The following is a 21,840-nucleotide window of genomic DNA, read 5'->3' as shown; positions in this document are numbered from 1 at the left end:
CAAGAAGAAATGGCATACATTACTCAAAGGTATGTCACGGCACATACCTTTTTTCAGCTTCATGAATATTAACTTTTTCTTCTTTTATAGCGGCCAACTTGCCTGCAAATCTGTGCTGTGAAATTATTATAGTTTAAATAAACAAATTCAGATAACTCTATCCTGTATATCAAACAATCTTTCATAACTGTGCCCCATGTAAGAACATAAGAAGGGCCATACTGGGTCAGACCAAAGGTCCATCTAGCCCAGTATTCTGTCTTTCAATAGTGGACAATTCCAGGTGCCGCAGAGGGAATGAACAGAACAGGTAATCATCAAGTGATCCATTCTGTCTCCCATTCCCAGCTCAGAGGCTAGGGAAACCATCTCTGCCCCTCCTGGCTAATAGCCACTGATGGCCCCATCCTCCATGAACTCATAGGCGCCAACTCCGTGGGTGCTCCGTAGCTGGAGCGCCCACGGGGAAAAATTAGTGGGTGCTCTGCACCTACCGGCAGCCAAGCTCCCCTCACACCACCTCCTCCTCCTCCCCTCAGTGCACCATGTCCCCGCTCCTCCGCCTACTTCCCAGTGCTTCCTGCCCGGCTGCCACCAAACAGCTGTTTGGCAGCATTAGCACGCTCTGGGAGTGGGAGGAGGAGCGGGGACATGGCGTGCTCAGGGGAGGAGCAGGGAAGAGGTGGGGCTGGGGCGGGGATTTGGGGAAGGAGTTGGAATGGGGGTGGGGAAATGGGTGGGAAGAGGCGGGGCCTCATGGAAGGGGTGGAGTGGGGGGCGGGGCCGGGTCGAGCACCCACAGGAAAGAGGGCAAGTCGGTGCCTATGCATGAACTTATCTTGTTCTTTTTTGTACATATAATATTTTACAAACACTAAGTTTCTGCATATCATCCTCACTTTAATGGGGGCTCAAACATGACTATTTTACTATATAAAATCTAATGCAGATAATGGCAACTACTGTTATCTAAAGGGAAACAAATTTAAAAACTACATTCTGACTTTTTCTTAAACTAATATTGCTACACGTAAGATTATTATAAATGAAATAATAGAGGAAAAACACCTTTTCAGATTATGGGAAAAACATGAAACAGGCTATGCACATAGTTATTTTCACCTGAGGTTTGTTGGATTTTTCCCCACAACCCCAGGAAAAAGAAGAAACAGGAAAATATTGCTGAACACACAAAAATTGGTAAGGGAACTCAAAACAAATATTCTCCATTTAACCATCTCCTTCTCCAAACATGAATGACTGATTTTCCATCCCTGGGGAAGAGTTGAGGATATGATGTGTTGTATGTGGTATATGATGGTTGTTCAAGTGGCAAGGTTTATACCTTGGGGTGAGGAGTAGAGGATATATACCAGGGGTTGCTGAACTTACTGAATCTCTGAGCTGCGTACGACAATCTTCATTAGTTTGAGAGCCGGGGTGCACCTGCTGGGGTTCGGGGCTTCAACCCTGTTTCTGCTGAAGACCTGAGCCCCAGCAGGCGTGCCCCGTGGCGTTGAAGCCCTGAGACGCCTCTTCCCACTGGGCAGAAGCCCCTACCCCACCACCCTGATGCAAGGCAGAGGTCCTATACTTCCAAGTCTGATAGGTGGAGAACAGTGAAGATGCAGGGGGTTCCGTGAGCTGCACTGTAACTATAAAAGAGCCGCATGCAGCTCATGAGCCACAGTTTGGCCACCCCGGCATATATTGCTGTCTTGGTCACTACAAAAAGGCAAGACAAGACACCAGGAATGGGGCTTAACTAGGCTGCAACTTTATTAAGTAACACATATAGGAGCTATCTTGGAATTACTCATCTAGTACAGGTCATTCTTCCTTCTTCTGTAATCCATACCTTACAGCGAAGTACTATTATCACTCCTCTCACCCTGTTTACCTGGTCCCAGCCTGTTGCTCATATCATCGCCCTCCCTCATATGAGGGTTAAGTGTGTGATGAAGAGAGGGTTTGTCTACCCACTGCCTCTCACATCAGGAGCCCTGACCCCAATTCCCCATTTTCTTTAGGAGATGGAGTCACAGTTTAAGGCCAAAAGGGACCACCAGATCTGACCTCCTCTGTATCACAGACCATGAGTACCACACAGCACCCACACACTAAAGCGAATTTGCTTCCAATTTCAGTTTATTAGGGAATCAGATCCCCTGTTGATCACTACCTGAGCTGAGCATCTGCCAAGACGCAACAGAATTAATTTTACAACTTAACCTACCCGGGCTGCTTAGAGGAAGGTGAAAAAATCCACAGCACCCTGGCCAATCTGGCAGTGAGGAGAAATTCCTTCCCAAACTCAAAAAGGTAATTAGCATGAGGCCACAAGATCCAAAAAACCCAGTCCTACTCTAATTTCAAGGGATGGAAGGAAGAATTTTTCTTCCTTGTGTAGAATGGTCCCCTTGGGAAGGGGGAAGGGCTTATAAACTCCCCTGTTAGGTTCTAGGGAGCCCATCAGCTTATATGGCATCCCTTCTGCCACAACCAATCAGCCACAGAGCAACTGTCTTCCCCTTCTTAAGTCCAGCAGAAGAGGGGTGTGAGGCAATTCTTTTTCCTTCCCCTGCAGGTCCAAAGCAGGCTGCAACGTGGAGAACATCTGATGCCATAACTTCGCTTCCTTGCTTTTTGTTAGGTATGTTATATACAGACCAGTCTTAATGGACATATATGCAGTGTTTGTGCATATTTTTATTAGAATAACATGATTTATATTATTGGTAAGACATGAGTAATGTTACTATAATTGATATGGTAATGTCTTATTCAAGATAAAATTTTAAAATTGAAGTGTCAGTAACAAAACAGAAAAATAGTTTGTCAAATAAGACTCTGACCTGGTCTACAGCACATATTAAAGTAATCAATAAAACCCTCTTTAGAAAAGCAGCAGTACTCTTTACTACATAAAATTAAAGTCTAACATGAGTATGAAATACCATTAATAATTAGGATTTTCTATGTGGACTACTATCTTTCCTGCCTAGATTAGTTTGTGACATAATGCAATGTACTTTCTTTAGTACCTTCTCATCCATGTGAGAATCCTTTAAGAGTTCATCTGATTCAATCAGCTGCCCATCCTCGAAAGACTCCTCAATTACACCTCCCAAGGGACAGCTTCCACTTGAGGAATCATGTTTTTGAATCTCATTAGCTGAAAAGGTGGAACATATTACTGCGAAGTCTCCCATACTGAGCTGTTATAGCAATGAAATTTAAGAACTCATATTTCTTTCTATATGTGAAATTTGTATACAATTATTTCAATATGAAAGCTTAAAAGAGTTTCTTCAAAGTAAATATTACAGTAATAGAGAAGGAAGATACTATTGATCTGACAAATTTTCCAATTTATTTTAGAAAATAATTAAGGTATGGGTTTTGCTACTGATTACCTACATATCTGTTCTCCCTAACTACGCATTTTAAAAATTTCCATTCTTACCTATCAGCAGTGCATCATATGAATCTGTGACAGATTTCAATGTTCCAGATTCTTGAATGGGACTCTCTCTGTTTTAAACAAAAAGTACATTTAAAATCTCTAGTACAGAGGCAGACTAATCTAACCTAACTACACAAAATCAAAGCTTTCCAGTCCAACAATGAATGCTTTCAGCTATGGACAGAACATGTTTACAGCATAACAGTCCCACTATGAGTTGGTTTTTCTACAGTCACATATTGCTTTCCTTGAAAATCCCCCCTTCTAAACACATTCACAATTGTTTTAGTATTATCGTAAGTATAGTACTAATATTTACATTATTAAAGTTCTTCAATTTTGGCTTTTCTCCTCATCACACCTTTGCCTAAAATATTGTTGGGGGAATCTTTCACATCATACGGCAGACAAATCCAGCAGTTACAGAAAATAAGGAAGATTTGTAAATACTGTGTTAGTTAACCAGTTCACCAATTTCAAAATATTTATAACACTTTCCTGCTAGATGAATCCCACAAGGTATTTACTGAAAATGTTACGCAGACTTCACCCACTTCTGGAGTGAAACACAGTATGGCAACACTACACAATTTAAGCTAGGAAAAGAAGAGTACTGCATTCAACAAACATTGTGGCTTATAAATTGGTACAGTCTGAAAAATTACTATTTCCCAGAAACCACGAACAAGTAAAAGTGTTATCTGAAAAGTGCAACCAGACTTACTCAGCAGGCAAGAAACTGCAAAAGGCAACAGGGGACACCTGGGGGCATATTGAGCAACATCATGGCACAGCAGTAATGAGCTGCTAGTCTTAGCAAGATGATCAGAGGGGGCAGATAGGAATAGAAACATTCTACCTTGGGGAAGTTTAACAAACAGAGTACAAGGTTTTGCATTATGCGGAAGTTGATGTATATAGACTCTTGGCTTAAATACAAATACCTCAGTGGACTGACAAAAATTCATAGAAAGTTAATTATCCATGAGTTTCACGTCAAACAACATGTTTACTTTGCAGAAACTATATGGAGCTTTCTGATAAAAGGCAGTCTTTTTATACCTGTTTCTCCCCACAACACATATGTGACATCTTTGCTAGTCATATGAAATTCAAAGGATCAGACAATGTGTTATTTTGTTCACAATTATTAACTGCCCTGTAAAATGAATGTCAAGAGATCCAGAAGTTTGCTACCTGGTTATCACTGCTTACCTGCCAAACATGATTTTATTTTTAGAGATTTGAAATACTTTGCAACTGGCAAGCCAAAAATAGCCCTAAATCTTGGCTCAAAGTATCTTAAAATAAGTATCCAGTGTGAAAGACTTTATAGAAACAACTGAGGTTGTCTCAGAAATTGAGATTAATTACTGTACTTGCTGATGATCCATTCATAGGCCTACATCTGAGTAACGAGCCTATGGACGTCACATTCATGCAGGACCAGAAAATATACTGTCTTTGCTGATGTAGCACATTAGAAATAGAGAACAGCTGATGGTATCCCATAGAAATAGTATTAGAAGGTCTAGGAATTAGAATAGCTACAGTCAAACATGCTTGGCTTGAATTTAGATGGTATAGTGAATGTGGGCTGTTCAAATGGCACGCTGCAGGACAAGTTTAGACAAGAAACTCTTCACATTATTGTGTATTGAATCAACCACAACTGTGAACTTTCTATTCTGGGTAGCAAAAGAGATTTCCCTATCATAAAGACTGAATTTAGAACGATTTTCACACTTTACTGTTTAAGTACAGGAGCTCTTGTTGATGCGTTAGAGGCAAATGAGCTATTTTTGGGTGATCTTCACCATGGAGACTGCTTTGCTAGTCAGGTCTGAACACTGGAGACAATGATCAAAAAGAGATGGCTTTGTTTGTCATCCACACACTGAAAAAGCAGACTCAGGGTCATTCTTAAAGAGATCAAAACAGACAAGACACAGGGCATATTGTATTGTATCAACTTAATTCATCACTGTGACTGAAGCTAGAAAATGCTATGCTAGAACTCATAAAGCAGAACTGTTTCCACTGCTATGTCCAAAAACTTATCAGAGATGAAAAATGTGAAAGGGTAAACCCTTAAAGTTGCCATTGCACATAGAGAACAGATTCATCAGGATACAGCAACTACCATTCACGTGTTTTCAATGCTTTGATTCCTCAAAAAAGCCTAGAGACAAGAAAGAACTGGCCCATTATAACCACTAACAGTCTATTAGCTCCTCGATTTTGAGTCAGGAGGAAAAAGCTAATTATAGAGCATAAATTATAGAATGTATGATGCAAGAATATGGCAAGCAGATATAACTAACTTTCCATGGCAAATCAAGGGAAGGTTCTGACAAGATACAGAATCCTACATTTTCATTTAAGAGACAAGCTGGGTGAAGTATCATCTTTTTCTGGACCAACCAAACTGCCAACCCTGGCCATCAGCTGGGCAGGCCTGAATTAGAGAGTGTGCCCACATCTAATCCTTGGATAATCTTGTTCTTAATTTATGAGCCTCAATTTCACCATTTATACAATGGGAGTTATATTTACCTATTGTATAGAGATTCTGTGAAACCTAAGAAAATTTTATTGAAGTATTATATAAAAGTAAATATTACACAGCAACTAACAAGGAAAAGAGCTCAGAAGTTTTAGGCTCCCAGCCCTGAGTATTTTACTTTAGGCCTCATGGCCTGAGGGGTGGAACAAACTCCTCTAGCTTTTAAGCATTTGTATGTTTTGACCAGCCCTGCTATGTAAATCATTATACAGTTAGCCAGCTTTGTATCATATCAACATTTAAGGCCACCCTTTAAAAAGTATTTTCAGCTATATATGCATCATGATATGGTGTAAAACTAAACGGTTCTCAAATGTTTTTTCAAGCTTTCCCTGATGACTGTTTAAGGGGGTTTTTTTATTTGTTTTTTTTGGTTCAACAATGAGGAAAATTTAACTGACTTTTTCTCCTTCAAACACCAAGAAGTCATATTGGGGTAGAGACCACGAACAAAAAGTTTCAGCCCAAAGATGAGTATTTTGGAATGAGCCTGGGTTCTGCAACAGGTGGGGTGGGGTGGGGTGGGGGGGTCTACAAATTAACTGTACCAGCACTTCTCTGAAGCTACTACTTTCTTCTTCAGAATCACAGCTTCTATTTAAAAAACAAATTTTCTAGCTGTTATAGTTGTGAAGAAAACATCAAAAACGTGAACCAAACAACATCAAGGCAGAAAAATCCAGTCTCTAGAGTCTGGGAACAAAAAGTCTGATATTTGTTCTTTCATTAAGGTGTTAACTCATACCCCAGCGATAGTTAATAATGTTGACATTTCAATTATTTCATTCCTCATGTAAGGAGAGGAAAAATGACAGATCTATACAATATACTGTGAGTCAAGTCTCATTTTGATGCCAAAAGAGGGTGGCATTTGGGAGATACCAGCAATTATTTTTTTCTCGAATCAAAGAGCCCAGCAAAGCCCATGGCATACTGAAACCCCATCAAGGGAGAGCCAAGTTCAAAGAGCTCAGTGGAGCTTAGAGGGCATGCAAAAATATATTCTGAACATCTGCAAAATGCATGGTGGGTAGTATCTCATTTTGGTGCCTTACGAGGGAAGCTCTTGGAAGAGCACTCCCCACCTTTCCCCTCCTCAACCTGACCCCTGGTTATGAGCATGTGATAACTAGGATCTCAAACTACAGCAGTCACCACAAGCTATCACCCTTGGTTATAAGCATATGAAAGCCCATGTGGACTGGATGTCTCAGGAGTTTGGTAATGGGCATACAAAGCTTTACACAGGATTTCAATCTGACAAGATTTGAGTATTACTATCTGACATCCCGATTATCTACGTGAAACAATGTGATCTCCATTCAGCTCTTAGCAACGCATGTTCATATCATGAAACACACCATTAATTGGTATCCTTGATGCCCACAGTAAAAAGGACAAGGAATAAATGGGTATGGGAACTGATCTTTAAACATATTTCCCTCAGCTCATGGTTAAGGATCAGCGGTAAGGCAACATGTGAGAAATACTGTTGCAACACCGACAATGATCTATCACTTCTTCTGGGAACAGAAAACTTCATTTTCTATTAATAATTATGTCACCTTCTTGGAGCACTAAACTATCAAACCCTGAGACCAACATTTATCTGCATGAGTTAAGAAACTGTCCTAAAGGTCTTTGGATTTGTTTTTGTTGGGATTTTTTTTGCTGCTGCTGCTACTTTACTTTCTCAAAAGTTAGATTCCAAGATACACAGTTAAAATTACACTTTAAAATGGATATTTAAATCACACACTTCAGCACTACACTAAGCAAACTTCCTACTTTCATCCTTTGTTCACCATAGTTTCAGGAAAGGAAGAGGGAGATACCTTGAAATCTTCCTTGACTGTTTTGAAATTGGCAATATTTTAAAAAAAATAGTTTAAAATTTACAAATTTACAATTAGTTGTAGTATTAACCTAAAAAAGGTTAAGACGACAGGGAGCAAAGAGGAAGCAAATAAAAATTGAAGGGGAAGGCACTTGTCTTCAGGTCTGGAGAAAATTCTGTACTATAAACCTCGATGCAAGTTTTATACTTTTCTCATAAGACCAATTTTGTACAACAGCTAATATATCAAGCAGCTATAAAAAGATTTTGAGTTTAGAGAGACTTATTAAATATTCTCTAAAACTTCAGGGCTGATCAACTACTGAATCACACACACGGTGAGCTGCCATTTATAGAAGTTTGCTAGTACATTTAATTCTGCTCTCGCCCCCTTACTGAACCCTACTATGATCGCAATGTGTAGATCAAACACCAAAATGCAAGACTGGTAAAAATACTGACTAGAATCTAGTAGACAAAGGATAGTTTTAAAAATTATTCAGCATGTGAGAAAAATGTATTGTTACTATTTGGATAGCCAAAATCACTTACTCATGGGAATGCAGAAACAGCAGAAGTTACAGCCACAGAAAAAGTTATAAATATTTTGAAATGTCATACTACAACCTAAAGCTATCATTAAGGGACACTGATGAGATAATTCACATATACATCATTACAGCATTACCAGTATTACTCCCACACCTTACTTAAAAAGAATTTTAAATAATTAATGTACTTTTCAGCATTTTTTTTTCATTTCACTCAGCCTGACCAATTCAGTTACTTTGGTTTATAATCACTTTTACTTTCTGGTTCTCATGCAGTAACCATACACTGTGTTAGGATTCAGAACTTTGCCAAGAAATGTTTCAATTCCCAAAGTCCATTTTTACTGATTTTTTTTTTCAATTTCATGAAAACGTTTCTGTTCACATTGAATGCATAACTGTGCTGCCCACTCTGCTAAACATACACATGTACAGCGTTTTTGGAGAAACCTAAATACTTGGACTAAACTAAGTTGATGTCTCAACATACTCAGTATTACACAAGTATTTTTATGAAGGTAAAGTAATGATATGCATACCTAAAGTAATCCCTTGAATTCTTAGTTTCTGGAAGGACAAGGCATTTTGGCTTGACATCTTGTTTTTCCTCCGGGGTAGTACTGATATTACAGCGCTTTTCAGTCACATGGTTCATTGTGAATGCAAGCTCCCCTTCATCAGTGGTTCCAAAAAGGTCAGGGTCATCCTGAATTACATCAATCACAAGAATATCATCTTCATAAGCCTTAAGAACATCTGGAAAGTTTTCAATCTTATTCTGTGCAAGATCCATTCTTGATTTCTTTTTATCATCATCATGCATTTCTAATGAAACAGAATGGTCAACTGTTTTACTGGAATAATCTAGTGTGTGACTTTGATCTATATGTGCAGTACCAGAAGAGTCAACAACATCTTCAAGAGCAGATGACTCCAATTCTCCCTCAAGAAAAGCACACTGATATGTAGAAACATGTTCAGAAAGTATATTCATTTCATTTGAAAGACTTTCAGAATCACCACTGCCAAAGTCCTTACTGCTCATTTGGTCAGCATTTTCCTTTAAGGGGATTACAGAGATATCAGCCTCTTCAGAGACAGGTTGCTGCTCAGAGACTACCCTAGAGGAATTCTCCTTGGATCTGTTCTGCCTTGCTGGAGCAGCAGCAGAATTGTGAAGGCATTCCAGTGGACTGTATGTTTCTTTATCTAATGATCTAATATAGTCCACTTTCCTGGATTCAGTTTTATTTTTGCGTAAAGGAATTTTGAAATTTGACAGATTTCCCGTGTTTAACATTTTCATTAAGTTTGGAATTGTAACTGCTTTTTTCACCATTGATGTCTTATGATTAACAATCATTTTACTTATATTGTCATCTTCAGGTATGCCATCCTGGAGAGCCATCATCAGATTTTTCTTTGTTAAAGCTCCTTTGTTTTTATCATTTTGTTTTACTGCCAAATTTAAGGTCACCTGAGCTTCATGGACACCTTCAGACTTAGAAACTATGGGACTACTATCCACTGATGACTCTAGATTTTCATTACAGGTGACCCTCAAAGTCCCACAAATATCCAATAACGATGACTCTGATGTTCTAACAGAAGTCAGACATTCAATGTTAGAATCCATTATTATTTTACATGCAGATTCTTTGACACTTTCTGCCTCTAACATACTTCGATCTAATTGCCTGGAGTTATCAGTTAAAACCATATCTCTTACAGCTTCGGTATTGTTTTCATTTGAGCATTCCTGAGAACCAGAAGTTGAAGTTTTTCCTTCCAGGAGAGACATGTGATTTTTATGAAACCATTCAGAAGTCCTAGCACATGATTCACGAGGCCAAACGTTTTTACCAGACATTGGTACTATTCTTTGACAGCTATATAGTTGTAATTTCTCAACATTACTTATCAATTTTTCATTTGACACTATCTTCTCTCTCTTTTGGCAACTGGCATCATTGTAGTACTCAGAAATGTAGTCACTGACCGAAGTAACCACTTCTGGACTATTTGAGGTATTCAAGCGGTCTTGCTGTTGTATGCTTTCTGAATCAAACCCACCCTTTTCTCCTTTTGCAATTTCAGATAGCTCAAGTCTCTTCTCAAAACTATCTTCTGTTGTACAGGGTTTCAAGTGCATTTTTCTATTAACTGAGGCACTACAACCATTTTGTGCTCCTTGAGTATTTGGTTCTAGATGGGGATTTGATTTTTGATCGAACGAAGATGAGGAAGTAGTTTTATTGCTATTTAACTCTAAAACTGCTAAAGAGTCTGTTGTTACAGTTTTATCTTCCGTATGTAACTCATATTCACAGTATTTGTTGTCCATACCTGGGAGAACATTCTGGACTGATGATTTTTCAGAAAGTTTCATCCTTTTCCTGGGCTTTCTATCAATACTCCACTTTCTTTCCCTCAAGCACTTACTGTTTTCGTTTTGACTATTTTTTCTATTTTGGCATATTCCTTCTTTGTCAAATGATATACTTTTCTGTGTGGGAATTTGCATTACATTAAGCTTGCTATTCATGTCACTCTGTCCCATAACACTGTCAGGACAAAAACTCTCTCTCTTACCCTGTGCTACATGCAAGAATCCACCACCAATTTGGTAACTGCTGTTGGTTGCATCAACTGAAGACTTTACAAATGTATTAAGGTGTTGACAGTCATATAATTTTACAACTGGATTCTTTTCTACTGTGGATGGCAAGCTATTATGATAATTTGGGGCTTCTCTGCACTTTTCATCCTCAGACTCTACCAGTCTGCTCTTTGTCACTTTATTTTCAGTTACTTTTACATCCAAATTCTGTAAACATCTGATCTTGGTGATTCTATTTCTTCTCCTGTTACACTGTACTGCAAATCCCCTTGTTAAACCGGGGCATACTGGTATCTTGCTCTGAGTTCCATCTGACTTCGCTACCTGGAGATATTCAGAGCACGCTACTAGTGGTTTCTTTATGTTACAATCTTTTGATATATTTAGATTAGTCTCTAGCTGCTTTCCATCCTGTGCATCTGAGTCTTCCTTAACTGTTATTTTTTTCTTTGCTGATTTTAAAAAAAAAAGAATCACAGTCAGTCTTACACACGAATACAAGTGTTTTAAGAAAAAATTGAACTATTGCCTTTTTAGAAAAAATACTGCAAACATGGTTCTTCAAGACTATTATCTACCAAATAAAACTATAGAGGTGAAATGTAGTTGTGTTACATTTTGACTAACATTTTTACATACAGAAAATAACTAGCATATTAACTGGCTTAAAATATCTGTTATATAAAGTCTTTACAGAACGCTAGGCTGTTATAAGAAAAAAAAATTGAAAGAACTGATAGTAACTTCAAACATATCCCAACTGGCACATCAAACTAACATATTTTTGCAAGAAAATGTTAGATACTATTCCCACTTTTAAATTTTAGGTAAAACCTTTTGTTCACATATCATGTGTTGAAATAAATATATTCAAAATTACAATGTGTTCAAGATCACTCGAGCAAAGAGCAAAAAAAAAATTAATAATTTTTTAGAACTACAGTCCCTGTTCAAGAAGAATCAGAAAGACAAATTCTTTATTATACTAAAAAAATTACTGTTCTTTTAACAGGAAGTATTCATTAGATCTAAAAACTATTTGTGAACATTTCATTGCAAATCTCAAAACATACTGGTAAAACTTTGTGAGAAAGTTAAAAATACTTTACATAATGTAACAAAATAATTAAACTAAGGCAATGGTTTTCAACCTGAAGTCCGTGGATCCCAGAGGAGGTGGGGGGACGACACCACAGACAATGCAAGATTCCCGAAGGGATTCGCACCTCCATTCGAAATTTGTTAAGGGTCCGCAAACGAAAAAAGGTTGAAAACCACTAAACTAAGGTGCTTGTTTAGTAAGATCTTAAATTTTCAAAATAGGTCATAATTTCATTATTACAGTTTTTCCTATTGCAATAAATCATGCCTATATGAAAAAGGGCTCAAATACATACTACTATTTTTAACAAGAATACAGAAAAAAGTTTGTATTTCCATCAATAAATTAGAGGCAACATCAGTGCTCCTAGTTCCCAACCCGCATATTTATGGACATAGACCTGATCAAAGTTTCCAATTCACTGGAAAGAAATTCCTTCACAAATGGATTAATTTTACAGGTATATTTACAATCTCTCCCTCTTATGAAGATTTTACTTTGTATCTTTCAGCAAAATTTACAACTTTGTTCATTTTTAAATATCTCCCTAGTTCAATTTGTCCCACTTTGAGAAAATCACTATTAACATGCAAAAAACCCACCACTCACAAGTGCACTTTTTGTTTCTGTTGCTAGTGGGATATTATTTTGAATGGTATTTAAAAAGAGGCAATAAGGTTGAGAACTTAAAGCAATTGGGACAGCATCCTACAAAGTAGAGGAGCAACAAGAAAGACAGCAACATATACGCAGAGGAAGCGGGGGGGGGGGTATGGATATAAGATAGCAACGAACAAATATATAGGCAGATACAGAATAAGATCTTACTAGGCTTTCTGATCTTTAACTTTAGTTCAGCTGAAATCACAGCCTCTTCCTTTCCACCTTTTTGACTCTCACCATTGTCCTCTATTCTACTACTGAACAGATCATCAGCGGGTGTAGAACCCACTTCTTGCCCTACAACCTGTTGCTGCTCAATCTTCCCTCGTCTGCTCCCTCGAGTATTTCCAGCAGCAGAACCCCTGCCTGGCCTCCAGTGCTGGTCTTCATAATCCTTCCCACATATCAGCCTTGGCTGAGAAGCAGCCCGGGTCACCATCTTCACCCTTTCATCTGCTGAGGAGCCCCTGCTCCTCTTCCTGTGTTCTGAGGTTCCTGTCGCCTCCAAGTAAGTCCTACCCTTTTCCCCACATGTCCCTGCTTCCTTCTGGGGCCCTGGTAGCCATAGTTCCACAAAAGAGCTCCTGCCTCTCCTTTCTCGGTTACATGCTCCCTCATGGAGGCCTAGACTCTGTCGCTGCAGTACCACCATGGAATGCCTGCCCCTTATCCTTGGGCTACTTGTACTCTCCTGGGGACCTGAGCTCTGGAGATGCGATTCCTCAGTGGTGCACGACTGCTTACCCCTCTTCCCCAGGCTTCCTACTTCCTCCTGGGGGCCTGAGCTTTGTAGTTGCAAGGAACGCCTGAGCCTCTTTCCTGAGTTTACTGGTTCTTCTCGGAGGCTTAGTCTCTGTGGCTGCAGCACTGCCAATGAGTGTCTGCCTCTCTTCCCCAGGCTCCTTAGTTTCACTTCCACCAAAGACTGCCTACCCTTGTTTCTCAGGCTCCTTTTTTCATCTAGAGGCCCTGACACCCCCACCTCTGTTAAAACACATCTGTTCCTCTTCCCTGGGCTCCCTATTTTCTCCTGGCGTCCCGGGACAGATGAGGAGCGCCTTCCCCTCTTCCCCAGGCTCCCTGTTTTTCCCCAAGACTCTGTCCCTGCCAACGAACATCTGTCCCTTTTCACTGGGCTTTCTTCTCCCTCCTTGGGCCTCAGCACTCTTGGTTCTGAAAATGAGCGCCGGCCCCTTTTTCCCTGCCTCCTCACTTCCTCCTGAAGCCCCGGTTCTACCAAGGTGTATCGGCTCCTCTCACTCAGGCTCACTACTTCCTTCTCAGAGTCTGAGATTTGCAGGTCCAGTGCCATCAGGCTCCCTGCATCCTTCCTAGGCCCCAGCACTTCTGATTCTGACAAGGTGCATCTGACACTCCTCTCTGGGCTCATCAGTTCTTCCTTGGGGCATGGAATTTGTAAATTTAATTCCATTAAGGAATGTCTGCTCTTTTTCCCTGGACTTCCTAATCCCTCTTGGGTTCCTAACAGTCCCAAATTTGTTGAGGAGCTACTTCTTATTTTTCCCTCAATCTCTGTTGCCAATTTCTCTTCCAACCTAGTTCCAGAGGAAAACTGCTGCAATCCCTGTCCTCTCTTTCTCTGGATAGCCTTTTCCCAACACCTCCCTACTGGCACCATCACCTGGTCCCAGACTTCAGTTGCAGCATGGTCTGAAACCTGTAAAGCTGCTTCTCTTCTGCCTCCAGCAGCAATGCCTCTTCCTCTGCGGCCTCGTCTCCCTTCCTTTCTTTTACCTAGAAGCCTCGTATTAGTTCCATGTTGCTCCTCCATAGATGCTACTGCTGGGAGCTGCTCACATGGGACCCTGGTGAACAGGATAGGTGATGAAGAGCAGGATAAGGAATGCATTGCTTTTCTCTTTGCCTCCCGCTGAGGGTTCCCCTTGGCCACAGAGAAGTCCCCAGAGTGCGCACCCATCCCTACATCCACAGGTTGTGGGCAGGGCTCCATCGTAGCAGTCAGTGCCGCCCTACTTAGCTGCACTTTCCGAGGTCTTAGCTGTGGCATCCCGAAGGCAAGGAAAGGGCCCCCAGGCTCTGCAGAAAAACTGCCTTTAGAAGCAAGCAGCCACGGCAGAAACCAGTCCTGCAGCTAGACTACAAACCAACCTGGCAGTAGCCTCAGTATCTGGGGAGAGAGCAGGACCGATGGTGAGGAAACTCGGGGACAACCTGAGTAGCCTCCTAAAAACAGCTCCCAATGCGCCAGGAGGGCTCAGACTTTGAGCGATGGTGCCCGTGGCAGAGCAGCGGGATTCTGTCAGAAAGCTCCACCTGCCTCTAGAGTAGGTGCATATCAACCAGCCCCCACGCGACAAACCGCCCCCTCGAGCTAGGGCCAGGGGAGGAACAGTTACAGCCGCCCTCAGCCAGCCGCCTGCTGTTCCTGGCCGGGGGCTGTTCGGAGTCTCTTGCCGATTTCACGGGCTCCACGCCGCCCCGAGGTCTCTGAACTCCGCGCCCTCTACGAACTAAAGACCTGTGAGCTCAAATACAGATCCCCGGGCAGGACCGCTGCCTACAGCCCCTCACAGCTGGCAGCCGCTCCAGCTCTCACACCCGCCTGTCTGCTCAGCCTACCCTGCTGCTTCCAGCCGTGTCCCCGCAGCGCCCCGCCACCCCAGTCACTCAGCCAGCGCCTTTGCCAGTACTAGGCCGCGCCGCCACCCGCCCCGCGGCGCGCGCCCCCTCCCGCGCTCGCCCAGAAGCAGCCAGGGCGCGGCGCGGCCTCCTGCGCAGGCGCACACTGCAGGGGGGGGGGGAGCTGCGCAGGCGCAGGGCTGAGGCCGAGTTGTGAAAGAGGCGCCTCACCCCCCGCAGCCGCAGCGTTTCTCGAGCTTCTCCGGGGAGCGGTTCTGGGCGCTGGCGCGGCTCCTTGTCGCTAGCTCGAGGAGATCTGCTCAGCTGCTCACGGCTCTGTAGGCCTGGGGCACCTGCTTCCGACCGCTGCCACGCTCGCTAGAAGGGAGGTTGGTCCCTGCTGGGTCCAAGCCAGGGCGGGGTAAATCGAGTAAACGGGAGACAACAGTGCAACCACCGCTGCCCATGGTAGCGTGCGCGGCATAGTCAGCATTAGGAAGCAAGAGCTCGGGCGAGAGAAAGAGGAATCTCTAGGCCCTTTGCAAGGAATGCGTGGAGGCTACAGACCACCTCAGACGCACGGAAAAATGGCGGGGCCCTCCACTGTCTAAAATGGGAGGAACTGTCTAGGATCTCAACCTCCCCCCTTCCTCAGCAGTAGCCCTTGGCTGTGTCAGGTGATAGGTTACTTACCTTTTGTGGAGGAGTGTTTCCCCTTTTTGTTTCTTTAAAGGAAGACATTCAAATACAAAATCACCACAAATAGCACATTATCGATACTAAATACGGTCTGAAAGTTTACTTTAAAACGAATATGGATTAGAATATAGGCTAGGCCCGGAATGGAACCTGACAACCCATTAAGTAATGTAGTTCAACCTAACACGAGTTGAGGATTGGTAGCTGCTTAAGTTATCTCGATAAGTTCACAGACCTGCAAAACCCCCAAAATGCTTATTGTTAAAAATCAAACCAGTTTGCAGTGTACTCAAACATGAATTTGAAGAACATTAGGTATTCATCTCAAAATTAGTAAAAAACCGCTTTATCCAGTGAAAGAAATTAGCCTGCATTTCTCTTTTTGTCCACAATGAACTAGATTCAGTGTCAACAGATATCAACAGAATTTGGCTCATTCTCTGTATCTACTTTTAATAAAGTTAGAATTCCAAAGAGATGACATGTATTTCTTAGTAAATACTGCAATGGTGGAAAGTTTGTTAGCTTGTGAGAGACATAGCCAAAGAGACAGCTTGAGTTTCAAATTTAGTGATAGTTCATTTGTTAGACACAAAATTCACAAAGTAAGAGAAGAATATTCTTCCATGTTTTAGAATTATGCAATCATTCTAAAAATTCATAAGTGTACAGAATAGTATTATTCTAAAGGAGTTTTACATTACCAACACATGCTATCAAAATTAAAATAATTATACTTAGCAATATTTAATCATTTTAAACTAAAAATAGTAGCAGTGGCACCAACATTGTACATACCTTAACAAATGTGTTTTACCCAATAGTCCCACACTATTCTTGGATGTTCTTTGAAAGAGAAGACACCTGATTAAAATCCAATGCACCTTGACTTGTTGCCTGATAGCATTCACGTTTCAGGAACTCTAGACCTGGGACCTAGGAATAGTAAATAAACACTTGTATTTTAATATATTCTAAATAATAGGACTAATGAGGTAACCTAGGAGTTAAGAGTACAGACTGGGAGTGAATAGATTTAGATACTAGTCCCACTGACTGGCTCATTATGTGACCTTAGTCAAATCAATTTTACAATGCCTCTATGTCTCCATCTGTAAAATGGAGATAATGTATCATTAATTCAAATGAGGCAGAGGAAATATAATAAGATTTTTCAACATAAGCCATCTGTGAATGAAGAAGCAGCATGTAGGCTGGGAAGCAAACAGTATGCAGTCTTCTATTGCTTATGATCTTTTTTTAGACTGAGTGCCTGTGTGTGTTAAAGATACTAGCTGCAGAAAAGGACAGTGGGCAGATAATTAAAGCTAATCAAGGCAGAGAGTACAGATAACCAAGGTTTTATCTGAAGTGTATGGTGTTCCAGGTCCTCAGAACCAAAAAAGATCCAATAAGGGGATTTAGCTATACAGCATTCAGCAATAACAGCATTCTTCAGACCCGGTATTTGTAAAAAAGTATAATGTCTGACCTATTTGGAGAGCAAATTTCAACCTTTCCCAACTCAGATGTGTAACACAGGCTTTTAAGGTGCATAACAAAGATCAAGAAAGGGAGAGACACAACAGAAAGGAATAGAGGAGGAGCTATGAAATGATGTGATAGTAATTACTTTATTGATTTGTAGCTTCAGATTGAGTATTTATGATGTCAACTATGTACAATAATGAAAAGTGGGATCAAGCCAGGTTTGTGTGAAATGAATGTAAATGTGTACTTTAAATGATTCTTTCAAAATGAGGAACAGTTAAGAAGTGTAAGCACTGACTTGAATCATGCTGCTTGAAAATCTCTTTTACAAGGATCATAAGGGAAGGCAGACCTCCGGAAAGGACATATGTCAGCAGCTATGTGGATTGTGTTGCAAAACCAGGTGGTGCTCCATTCAAAGAATTTTCTAAAAAAAGATGGCATGGAACGGGCCCATCCAAGTGCCTCAATTTGACTGTGCTTTAGAATTCTTGAAAGAAGAGTCAAGACTTTAAAGAGACACTGTGAGGTTAAAAATATTTTAATAAAATCTAATTTCTTTACCTCTATTATTAAAACCTTATGTTATTAAAATGGAAACAATTTTATAATCTGACTCAATTTGCACAATTAGCACTGTTCACTCTTTTCATTCAGCTCAGATAAAGACAATAAAATAAACTAGTTATTTTCACTTTCAGGTATAGTCAATTTCATATTTTTGTTCCCATGCATTAGCTAGCACACTTCAGCAACATACAGATTGCAAACACTATAGAGGAATGTGTCTACATTTTTTAAAAATGCTGTTTTAATTGGAATTTAAAAGAATATGTAAATATTTGTTTTTGCTAGGTTTTTTGAAATCTCAGTTCTCAAAGTACTTACATTTTAGGCTTAAATCAACTTTATAGGATCCCCTTAATTTCTTTATTGTACTTTAGAATATAAAAAGAAAGCAGGATCCAATCCTTCTACAATTAATGCAAAATAAAATATGAAAAATGTAGCACACAGTGGGACAGTGTAGTCCTTCCTCTGCCCCTCTAAAGGCTAAAGACTCAATAAGATAAGATTATTTCCTGCCTTGATTATCCAGTACCCCTTTCTCCAGCCTTCTTGCTCTTATTGGTATCTCTCTCTCCTCCAGGTAATCAAAATGCTGTCATGGAGATCATTTTCCTTTCCTGACACTCTGACAGTGTTTCCTCAGATCTCTCTAATAGCGTGGTTCCACTCTTCTGCAAAAATTTCAAGTTTCCATCCCACTTTCCATCCCATCTGTAATACACTCCATAAATCCACCCCACCATGATCTCTGTTCTCATTTACACCTCTTCCTCCTCTCTGCTTTGTCCATGCTTCTTTCCTGACGATTATTTTTGTCTCTTACCCACTCACAACTTCATACTTCTTTTCATGTGGCATTGTATGCCTAAGTCTGTCTCTTTCTCAATATACCCCAATCTTTTCTCCTTAAAACAAACTTCTAATGGCCACAACACAGTTTGTACTCATTCTATACTGTATGGCGTCAGCCTGTGCATTTAGTAAATCAGGGTAGAGATTTTGTTACTAGTGTGGCCCAGTTCACATTCTGTGCAGCACGGTGTACTTTTATGATGGAATATTCATTATGATATGATTTAAATACTACTTAAAAATCAAATGAGATCATGGCAAGAGTGTTGCTTCAAAAGTAGCTCTGTCAGACTCCTGTTTAACCTAGACAGACCAAAATTCCAACTAATACCTTTTCAGATTTGTACTGTGTCCAACAAATATCAAGAGCTAACATTTGGCATTTCACTGAATGCTAACTAAATGGATTAACTGCATCTCTAGAAGAATCAGAAAGACTGTGGTAATTTTAATGTAAGAGAGTTTATTCTATCCTGATGCTGCTACTCTTGGTCAGAGCAACAACAAATTGAGTTTAAATAATCATCTATATAATATATATAAAAGTGATTATTACATTATTTCAGGGCTAGAAGAAAGTAACTAGTTTGTAATACCTTATTATACAATAATCACTGATAAAGTTTTCAGGTGACACAAAAATTGAGGAAGTGTTAAAAAATGAAGAGGACAGACACTGATACAGAGCAATCTGGATCACTTGGTAAACAGGGTGCAAGCAAATAAGATTAATTTTAATACAATAAATGTAAATGTGTACATCTAGAAGAAAATGTACGCCATGCTTACAGGATGTTGGCCTCTCTTCTGAGAAGCAATGATTCTGAAAAGATTTAGGGGTTGTGAACATGAGCTCCTAGTGAAATGCTGGGGCCAAAATGGGTAATGTGAACCTTGGATGCAAAAATTGGGGAATCTCGAGTAGGAGTAAAGGTTATTTTACCTCTGTATTTGGCACTGGTATGACTGCTGCTGGAATATTGTGACCTGTTCTGGTGTCCACAATTCAAGAAGGATATTGATAGATTGGAGAGGGTTCAGAGAAGAACCACAAGAAAGATTAAAGGATTAGAAAATGTGCCTTATAGTGAGAGACTCAAGGTAATCCATCTGTTTACCTTAACAAACACAAAGGTAAGAGTGAATTGATTATAGTTTGTAAGTATCTATATGGGGAACAAATATTTGATAAATGATATCTTCAGCCTAACAGAGAAAGGTATAACTCGATCCAAGGGCTGGACGTTGAAGCAAGACAAATTCAGACTGGAAATAAGGCATACATTTTTAAGAGTGACGTTAATTAACCATTAGAACAATATACCAAGGGTTGGGGTAGATTCTCCATTACTGGCATTTTTAAATCTAGATTGGATGTTTTTTCGCAAAGATCTGCTCTTGGCATTATTTTGGGGAAATTCTGTGACCTGTGTTATACAGGGGGTCAAACTAGATGATCACAATGGTCCCTTCTGGTCCTGGAATCTATGAACCTATAAATGTACGTATCACATGACTGCAGACCCTGCAACAAAAATATTTCAGCACCTTCAGTGAAGTAATACTTGCCCTTCCCTGTACTCAGTGTGTCTCCTTCTCTACAGCAGCAGCAGCAGCAGCAGAAGATGCCAGCAATTATCTGGGGTCCCAGCACTTCTTTGGATCAGTGTTCTGGAGGCTCCCTTGTGGCTCCCTCTTAGATATTACACCCCTTTGCTCTTGGGCCACCGAAGCTTTGTAGGATTCCTTATATCTCAGTTCCTGATAGTACCTCTATTAGCACAATAGCTTGACCTCTCAGAGGGCTTAGAAACCATTGCAGTGTCCCTGTTGGCCCAGCAGAGAGAGGGGATCCCCCTCTTCAGAAACAGCAGTTCCCTGCTCCCTTCCTTGCTGTCTGGTTAAGATTTATTTTGCTTAGCTAGGCACAGTGGTTCTCCGCCTCAGCTACTTCTCAAGCCCACTTGAGTCCCATTTCATCCAATGAAGCATCAACTGTCCTATCCGAACAGCCATGGAACTGTGAACTCCAGCATTCCATCTAGCCATGGTAAAATGGGGCTGCACTAAGAAAAGGGGATTTAATTCCCCTGTTAAAATTTCTTCTGCTCTTTCTACTAATTTGGCTCCAGGAAGAAATTACATAATGGATAAGCCAATTATCAGAGTTTTGTAACAGGGATTTAATTTAAAATCCAGTGAAGTCAAAGGGCAAGGATTTTTGGCTCTTTTAAGGCAAGAGAGTAGTGTATATGAACCTCTCAAACAGATGGATCCAAAAATGGGTACTCAAAATTTCAGAAACATAGGAAGCATTCAGGAGATTTTCATCAGAAATTATGTATTCCAGTGTTTCTCAGCGACCTGTGTCTGTCCCTGAGATTTCCCTGACACAGTTTAGGAAGGCAGCAAACCGGTCCCTGGTATCAAAAAGGCTGAGAAACACTGATTATAGACTATAGGAGGAAGTCTGAATTATTGAAGACTGAATTGCTTCTTGTGCAAACTGTGAACCCCAGCTCTCAAAATGGAAGAAAAGAGTTCCTAGAGGATTGTCTAACAATAAAAAATTATTATAGCTATAGGTTTCAGAGTAGCAGCCATGTTAGTCTGTATTTGCAAAAAGAAAAGGAATACTTGTGGAAAATTAGAGACTAACAAATTTATTGGAGCATAAGCTTTTGTGAGCTATAGTTCACCCGATGAAGTGAGCTGTAGCCCACGAAAGCTTATGCTCAAATAAATTTGTTAGTCTCTAAGGTGCCACAAGTACTCCTTTTCTTATTATAGCTATAGATGGTCTCAGTTTACAAAAGAGCAGC

At 40.4% G+C, this 21,840-nt stretch overlaps 1 protein-coding gene across 6 annotated transcripts in view; it reads right to left on the bottom strand.

Annotated features, from left to right (window-relative positions):
- TOPAZ1 (testis and ovary specific TOPAZ 1) overlaps positions 1 to 15,540 on the bottom strand; it is a 101,781-nt gene extending 86,241 nt beyond the window's left edge. For 3 of the 6 annotated variants that reach the window (XM_048838657.2, XM_048838658.2, XM_048838660.2), the window contains exons 1-5: positions 12,971 to 15,534; positions 8,960 to 11,492; positions 3,467 to 3,534; positions 3,045 to 3,175; positions 48 to 115 (exon numbers count right to left, since the gene is read on the bottom strand). In XM_048838657.2, the coding sequence (XP_048694614.2) occupies positions 48 to 115; positions 3,045 to 3,175; positions 3,467 to 3,534; positions 8,960 to 11,492; positions 12,971 to 14,834 (4,664 nt within the window). In that variant the 5' untranslated portion in view covers positions 14,835 to 15,534. Of the gene's footprint in view, positions 1 to 47; positions 116 to 3,044; positions 3,176 to 3,466; positions 3,535 to 8,959; positions 11,493 to 12,970 lie in introns of all 6 variants that reach the window. The other 3 variants (XM_048838661.2, XM_048838662.2, XM_075125715.1) reach the window with 2 other exon arrangements.
- Positions 15,541 to 21,840: the final 6,300 nt, after the last annotated feature.

This window comes from Caretta caretta, chromosome 2 (assembly GCF_965140235.1).
Source record: "Caretta caretta isolate rCarCar2 chromosome 2, rCarCar1.hap1, whole genome shotgun sequence".
Lineage (NCBI taxonomy): Eukaryota > Metazoa > Chordata > Testudines > Cheloniidae > Caretta > Caretta caretta.
The sequence above is the reverse complement of the archived record's forward strand: the minus strand, read 5'-3'. Positions and strand labels throughout refer to the sequence as shown.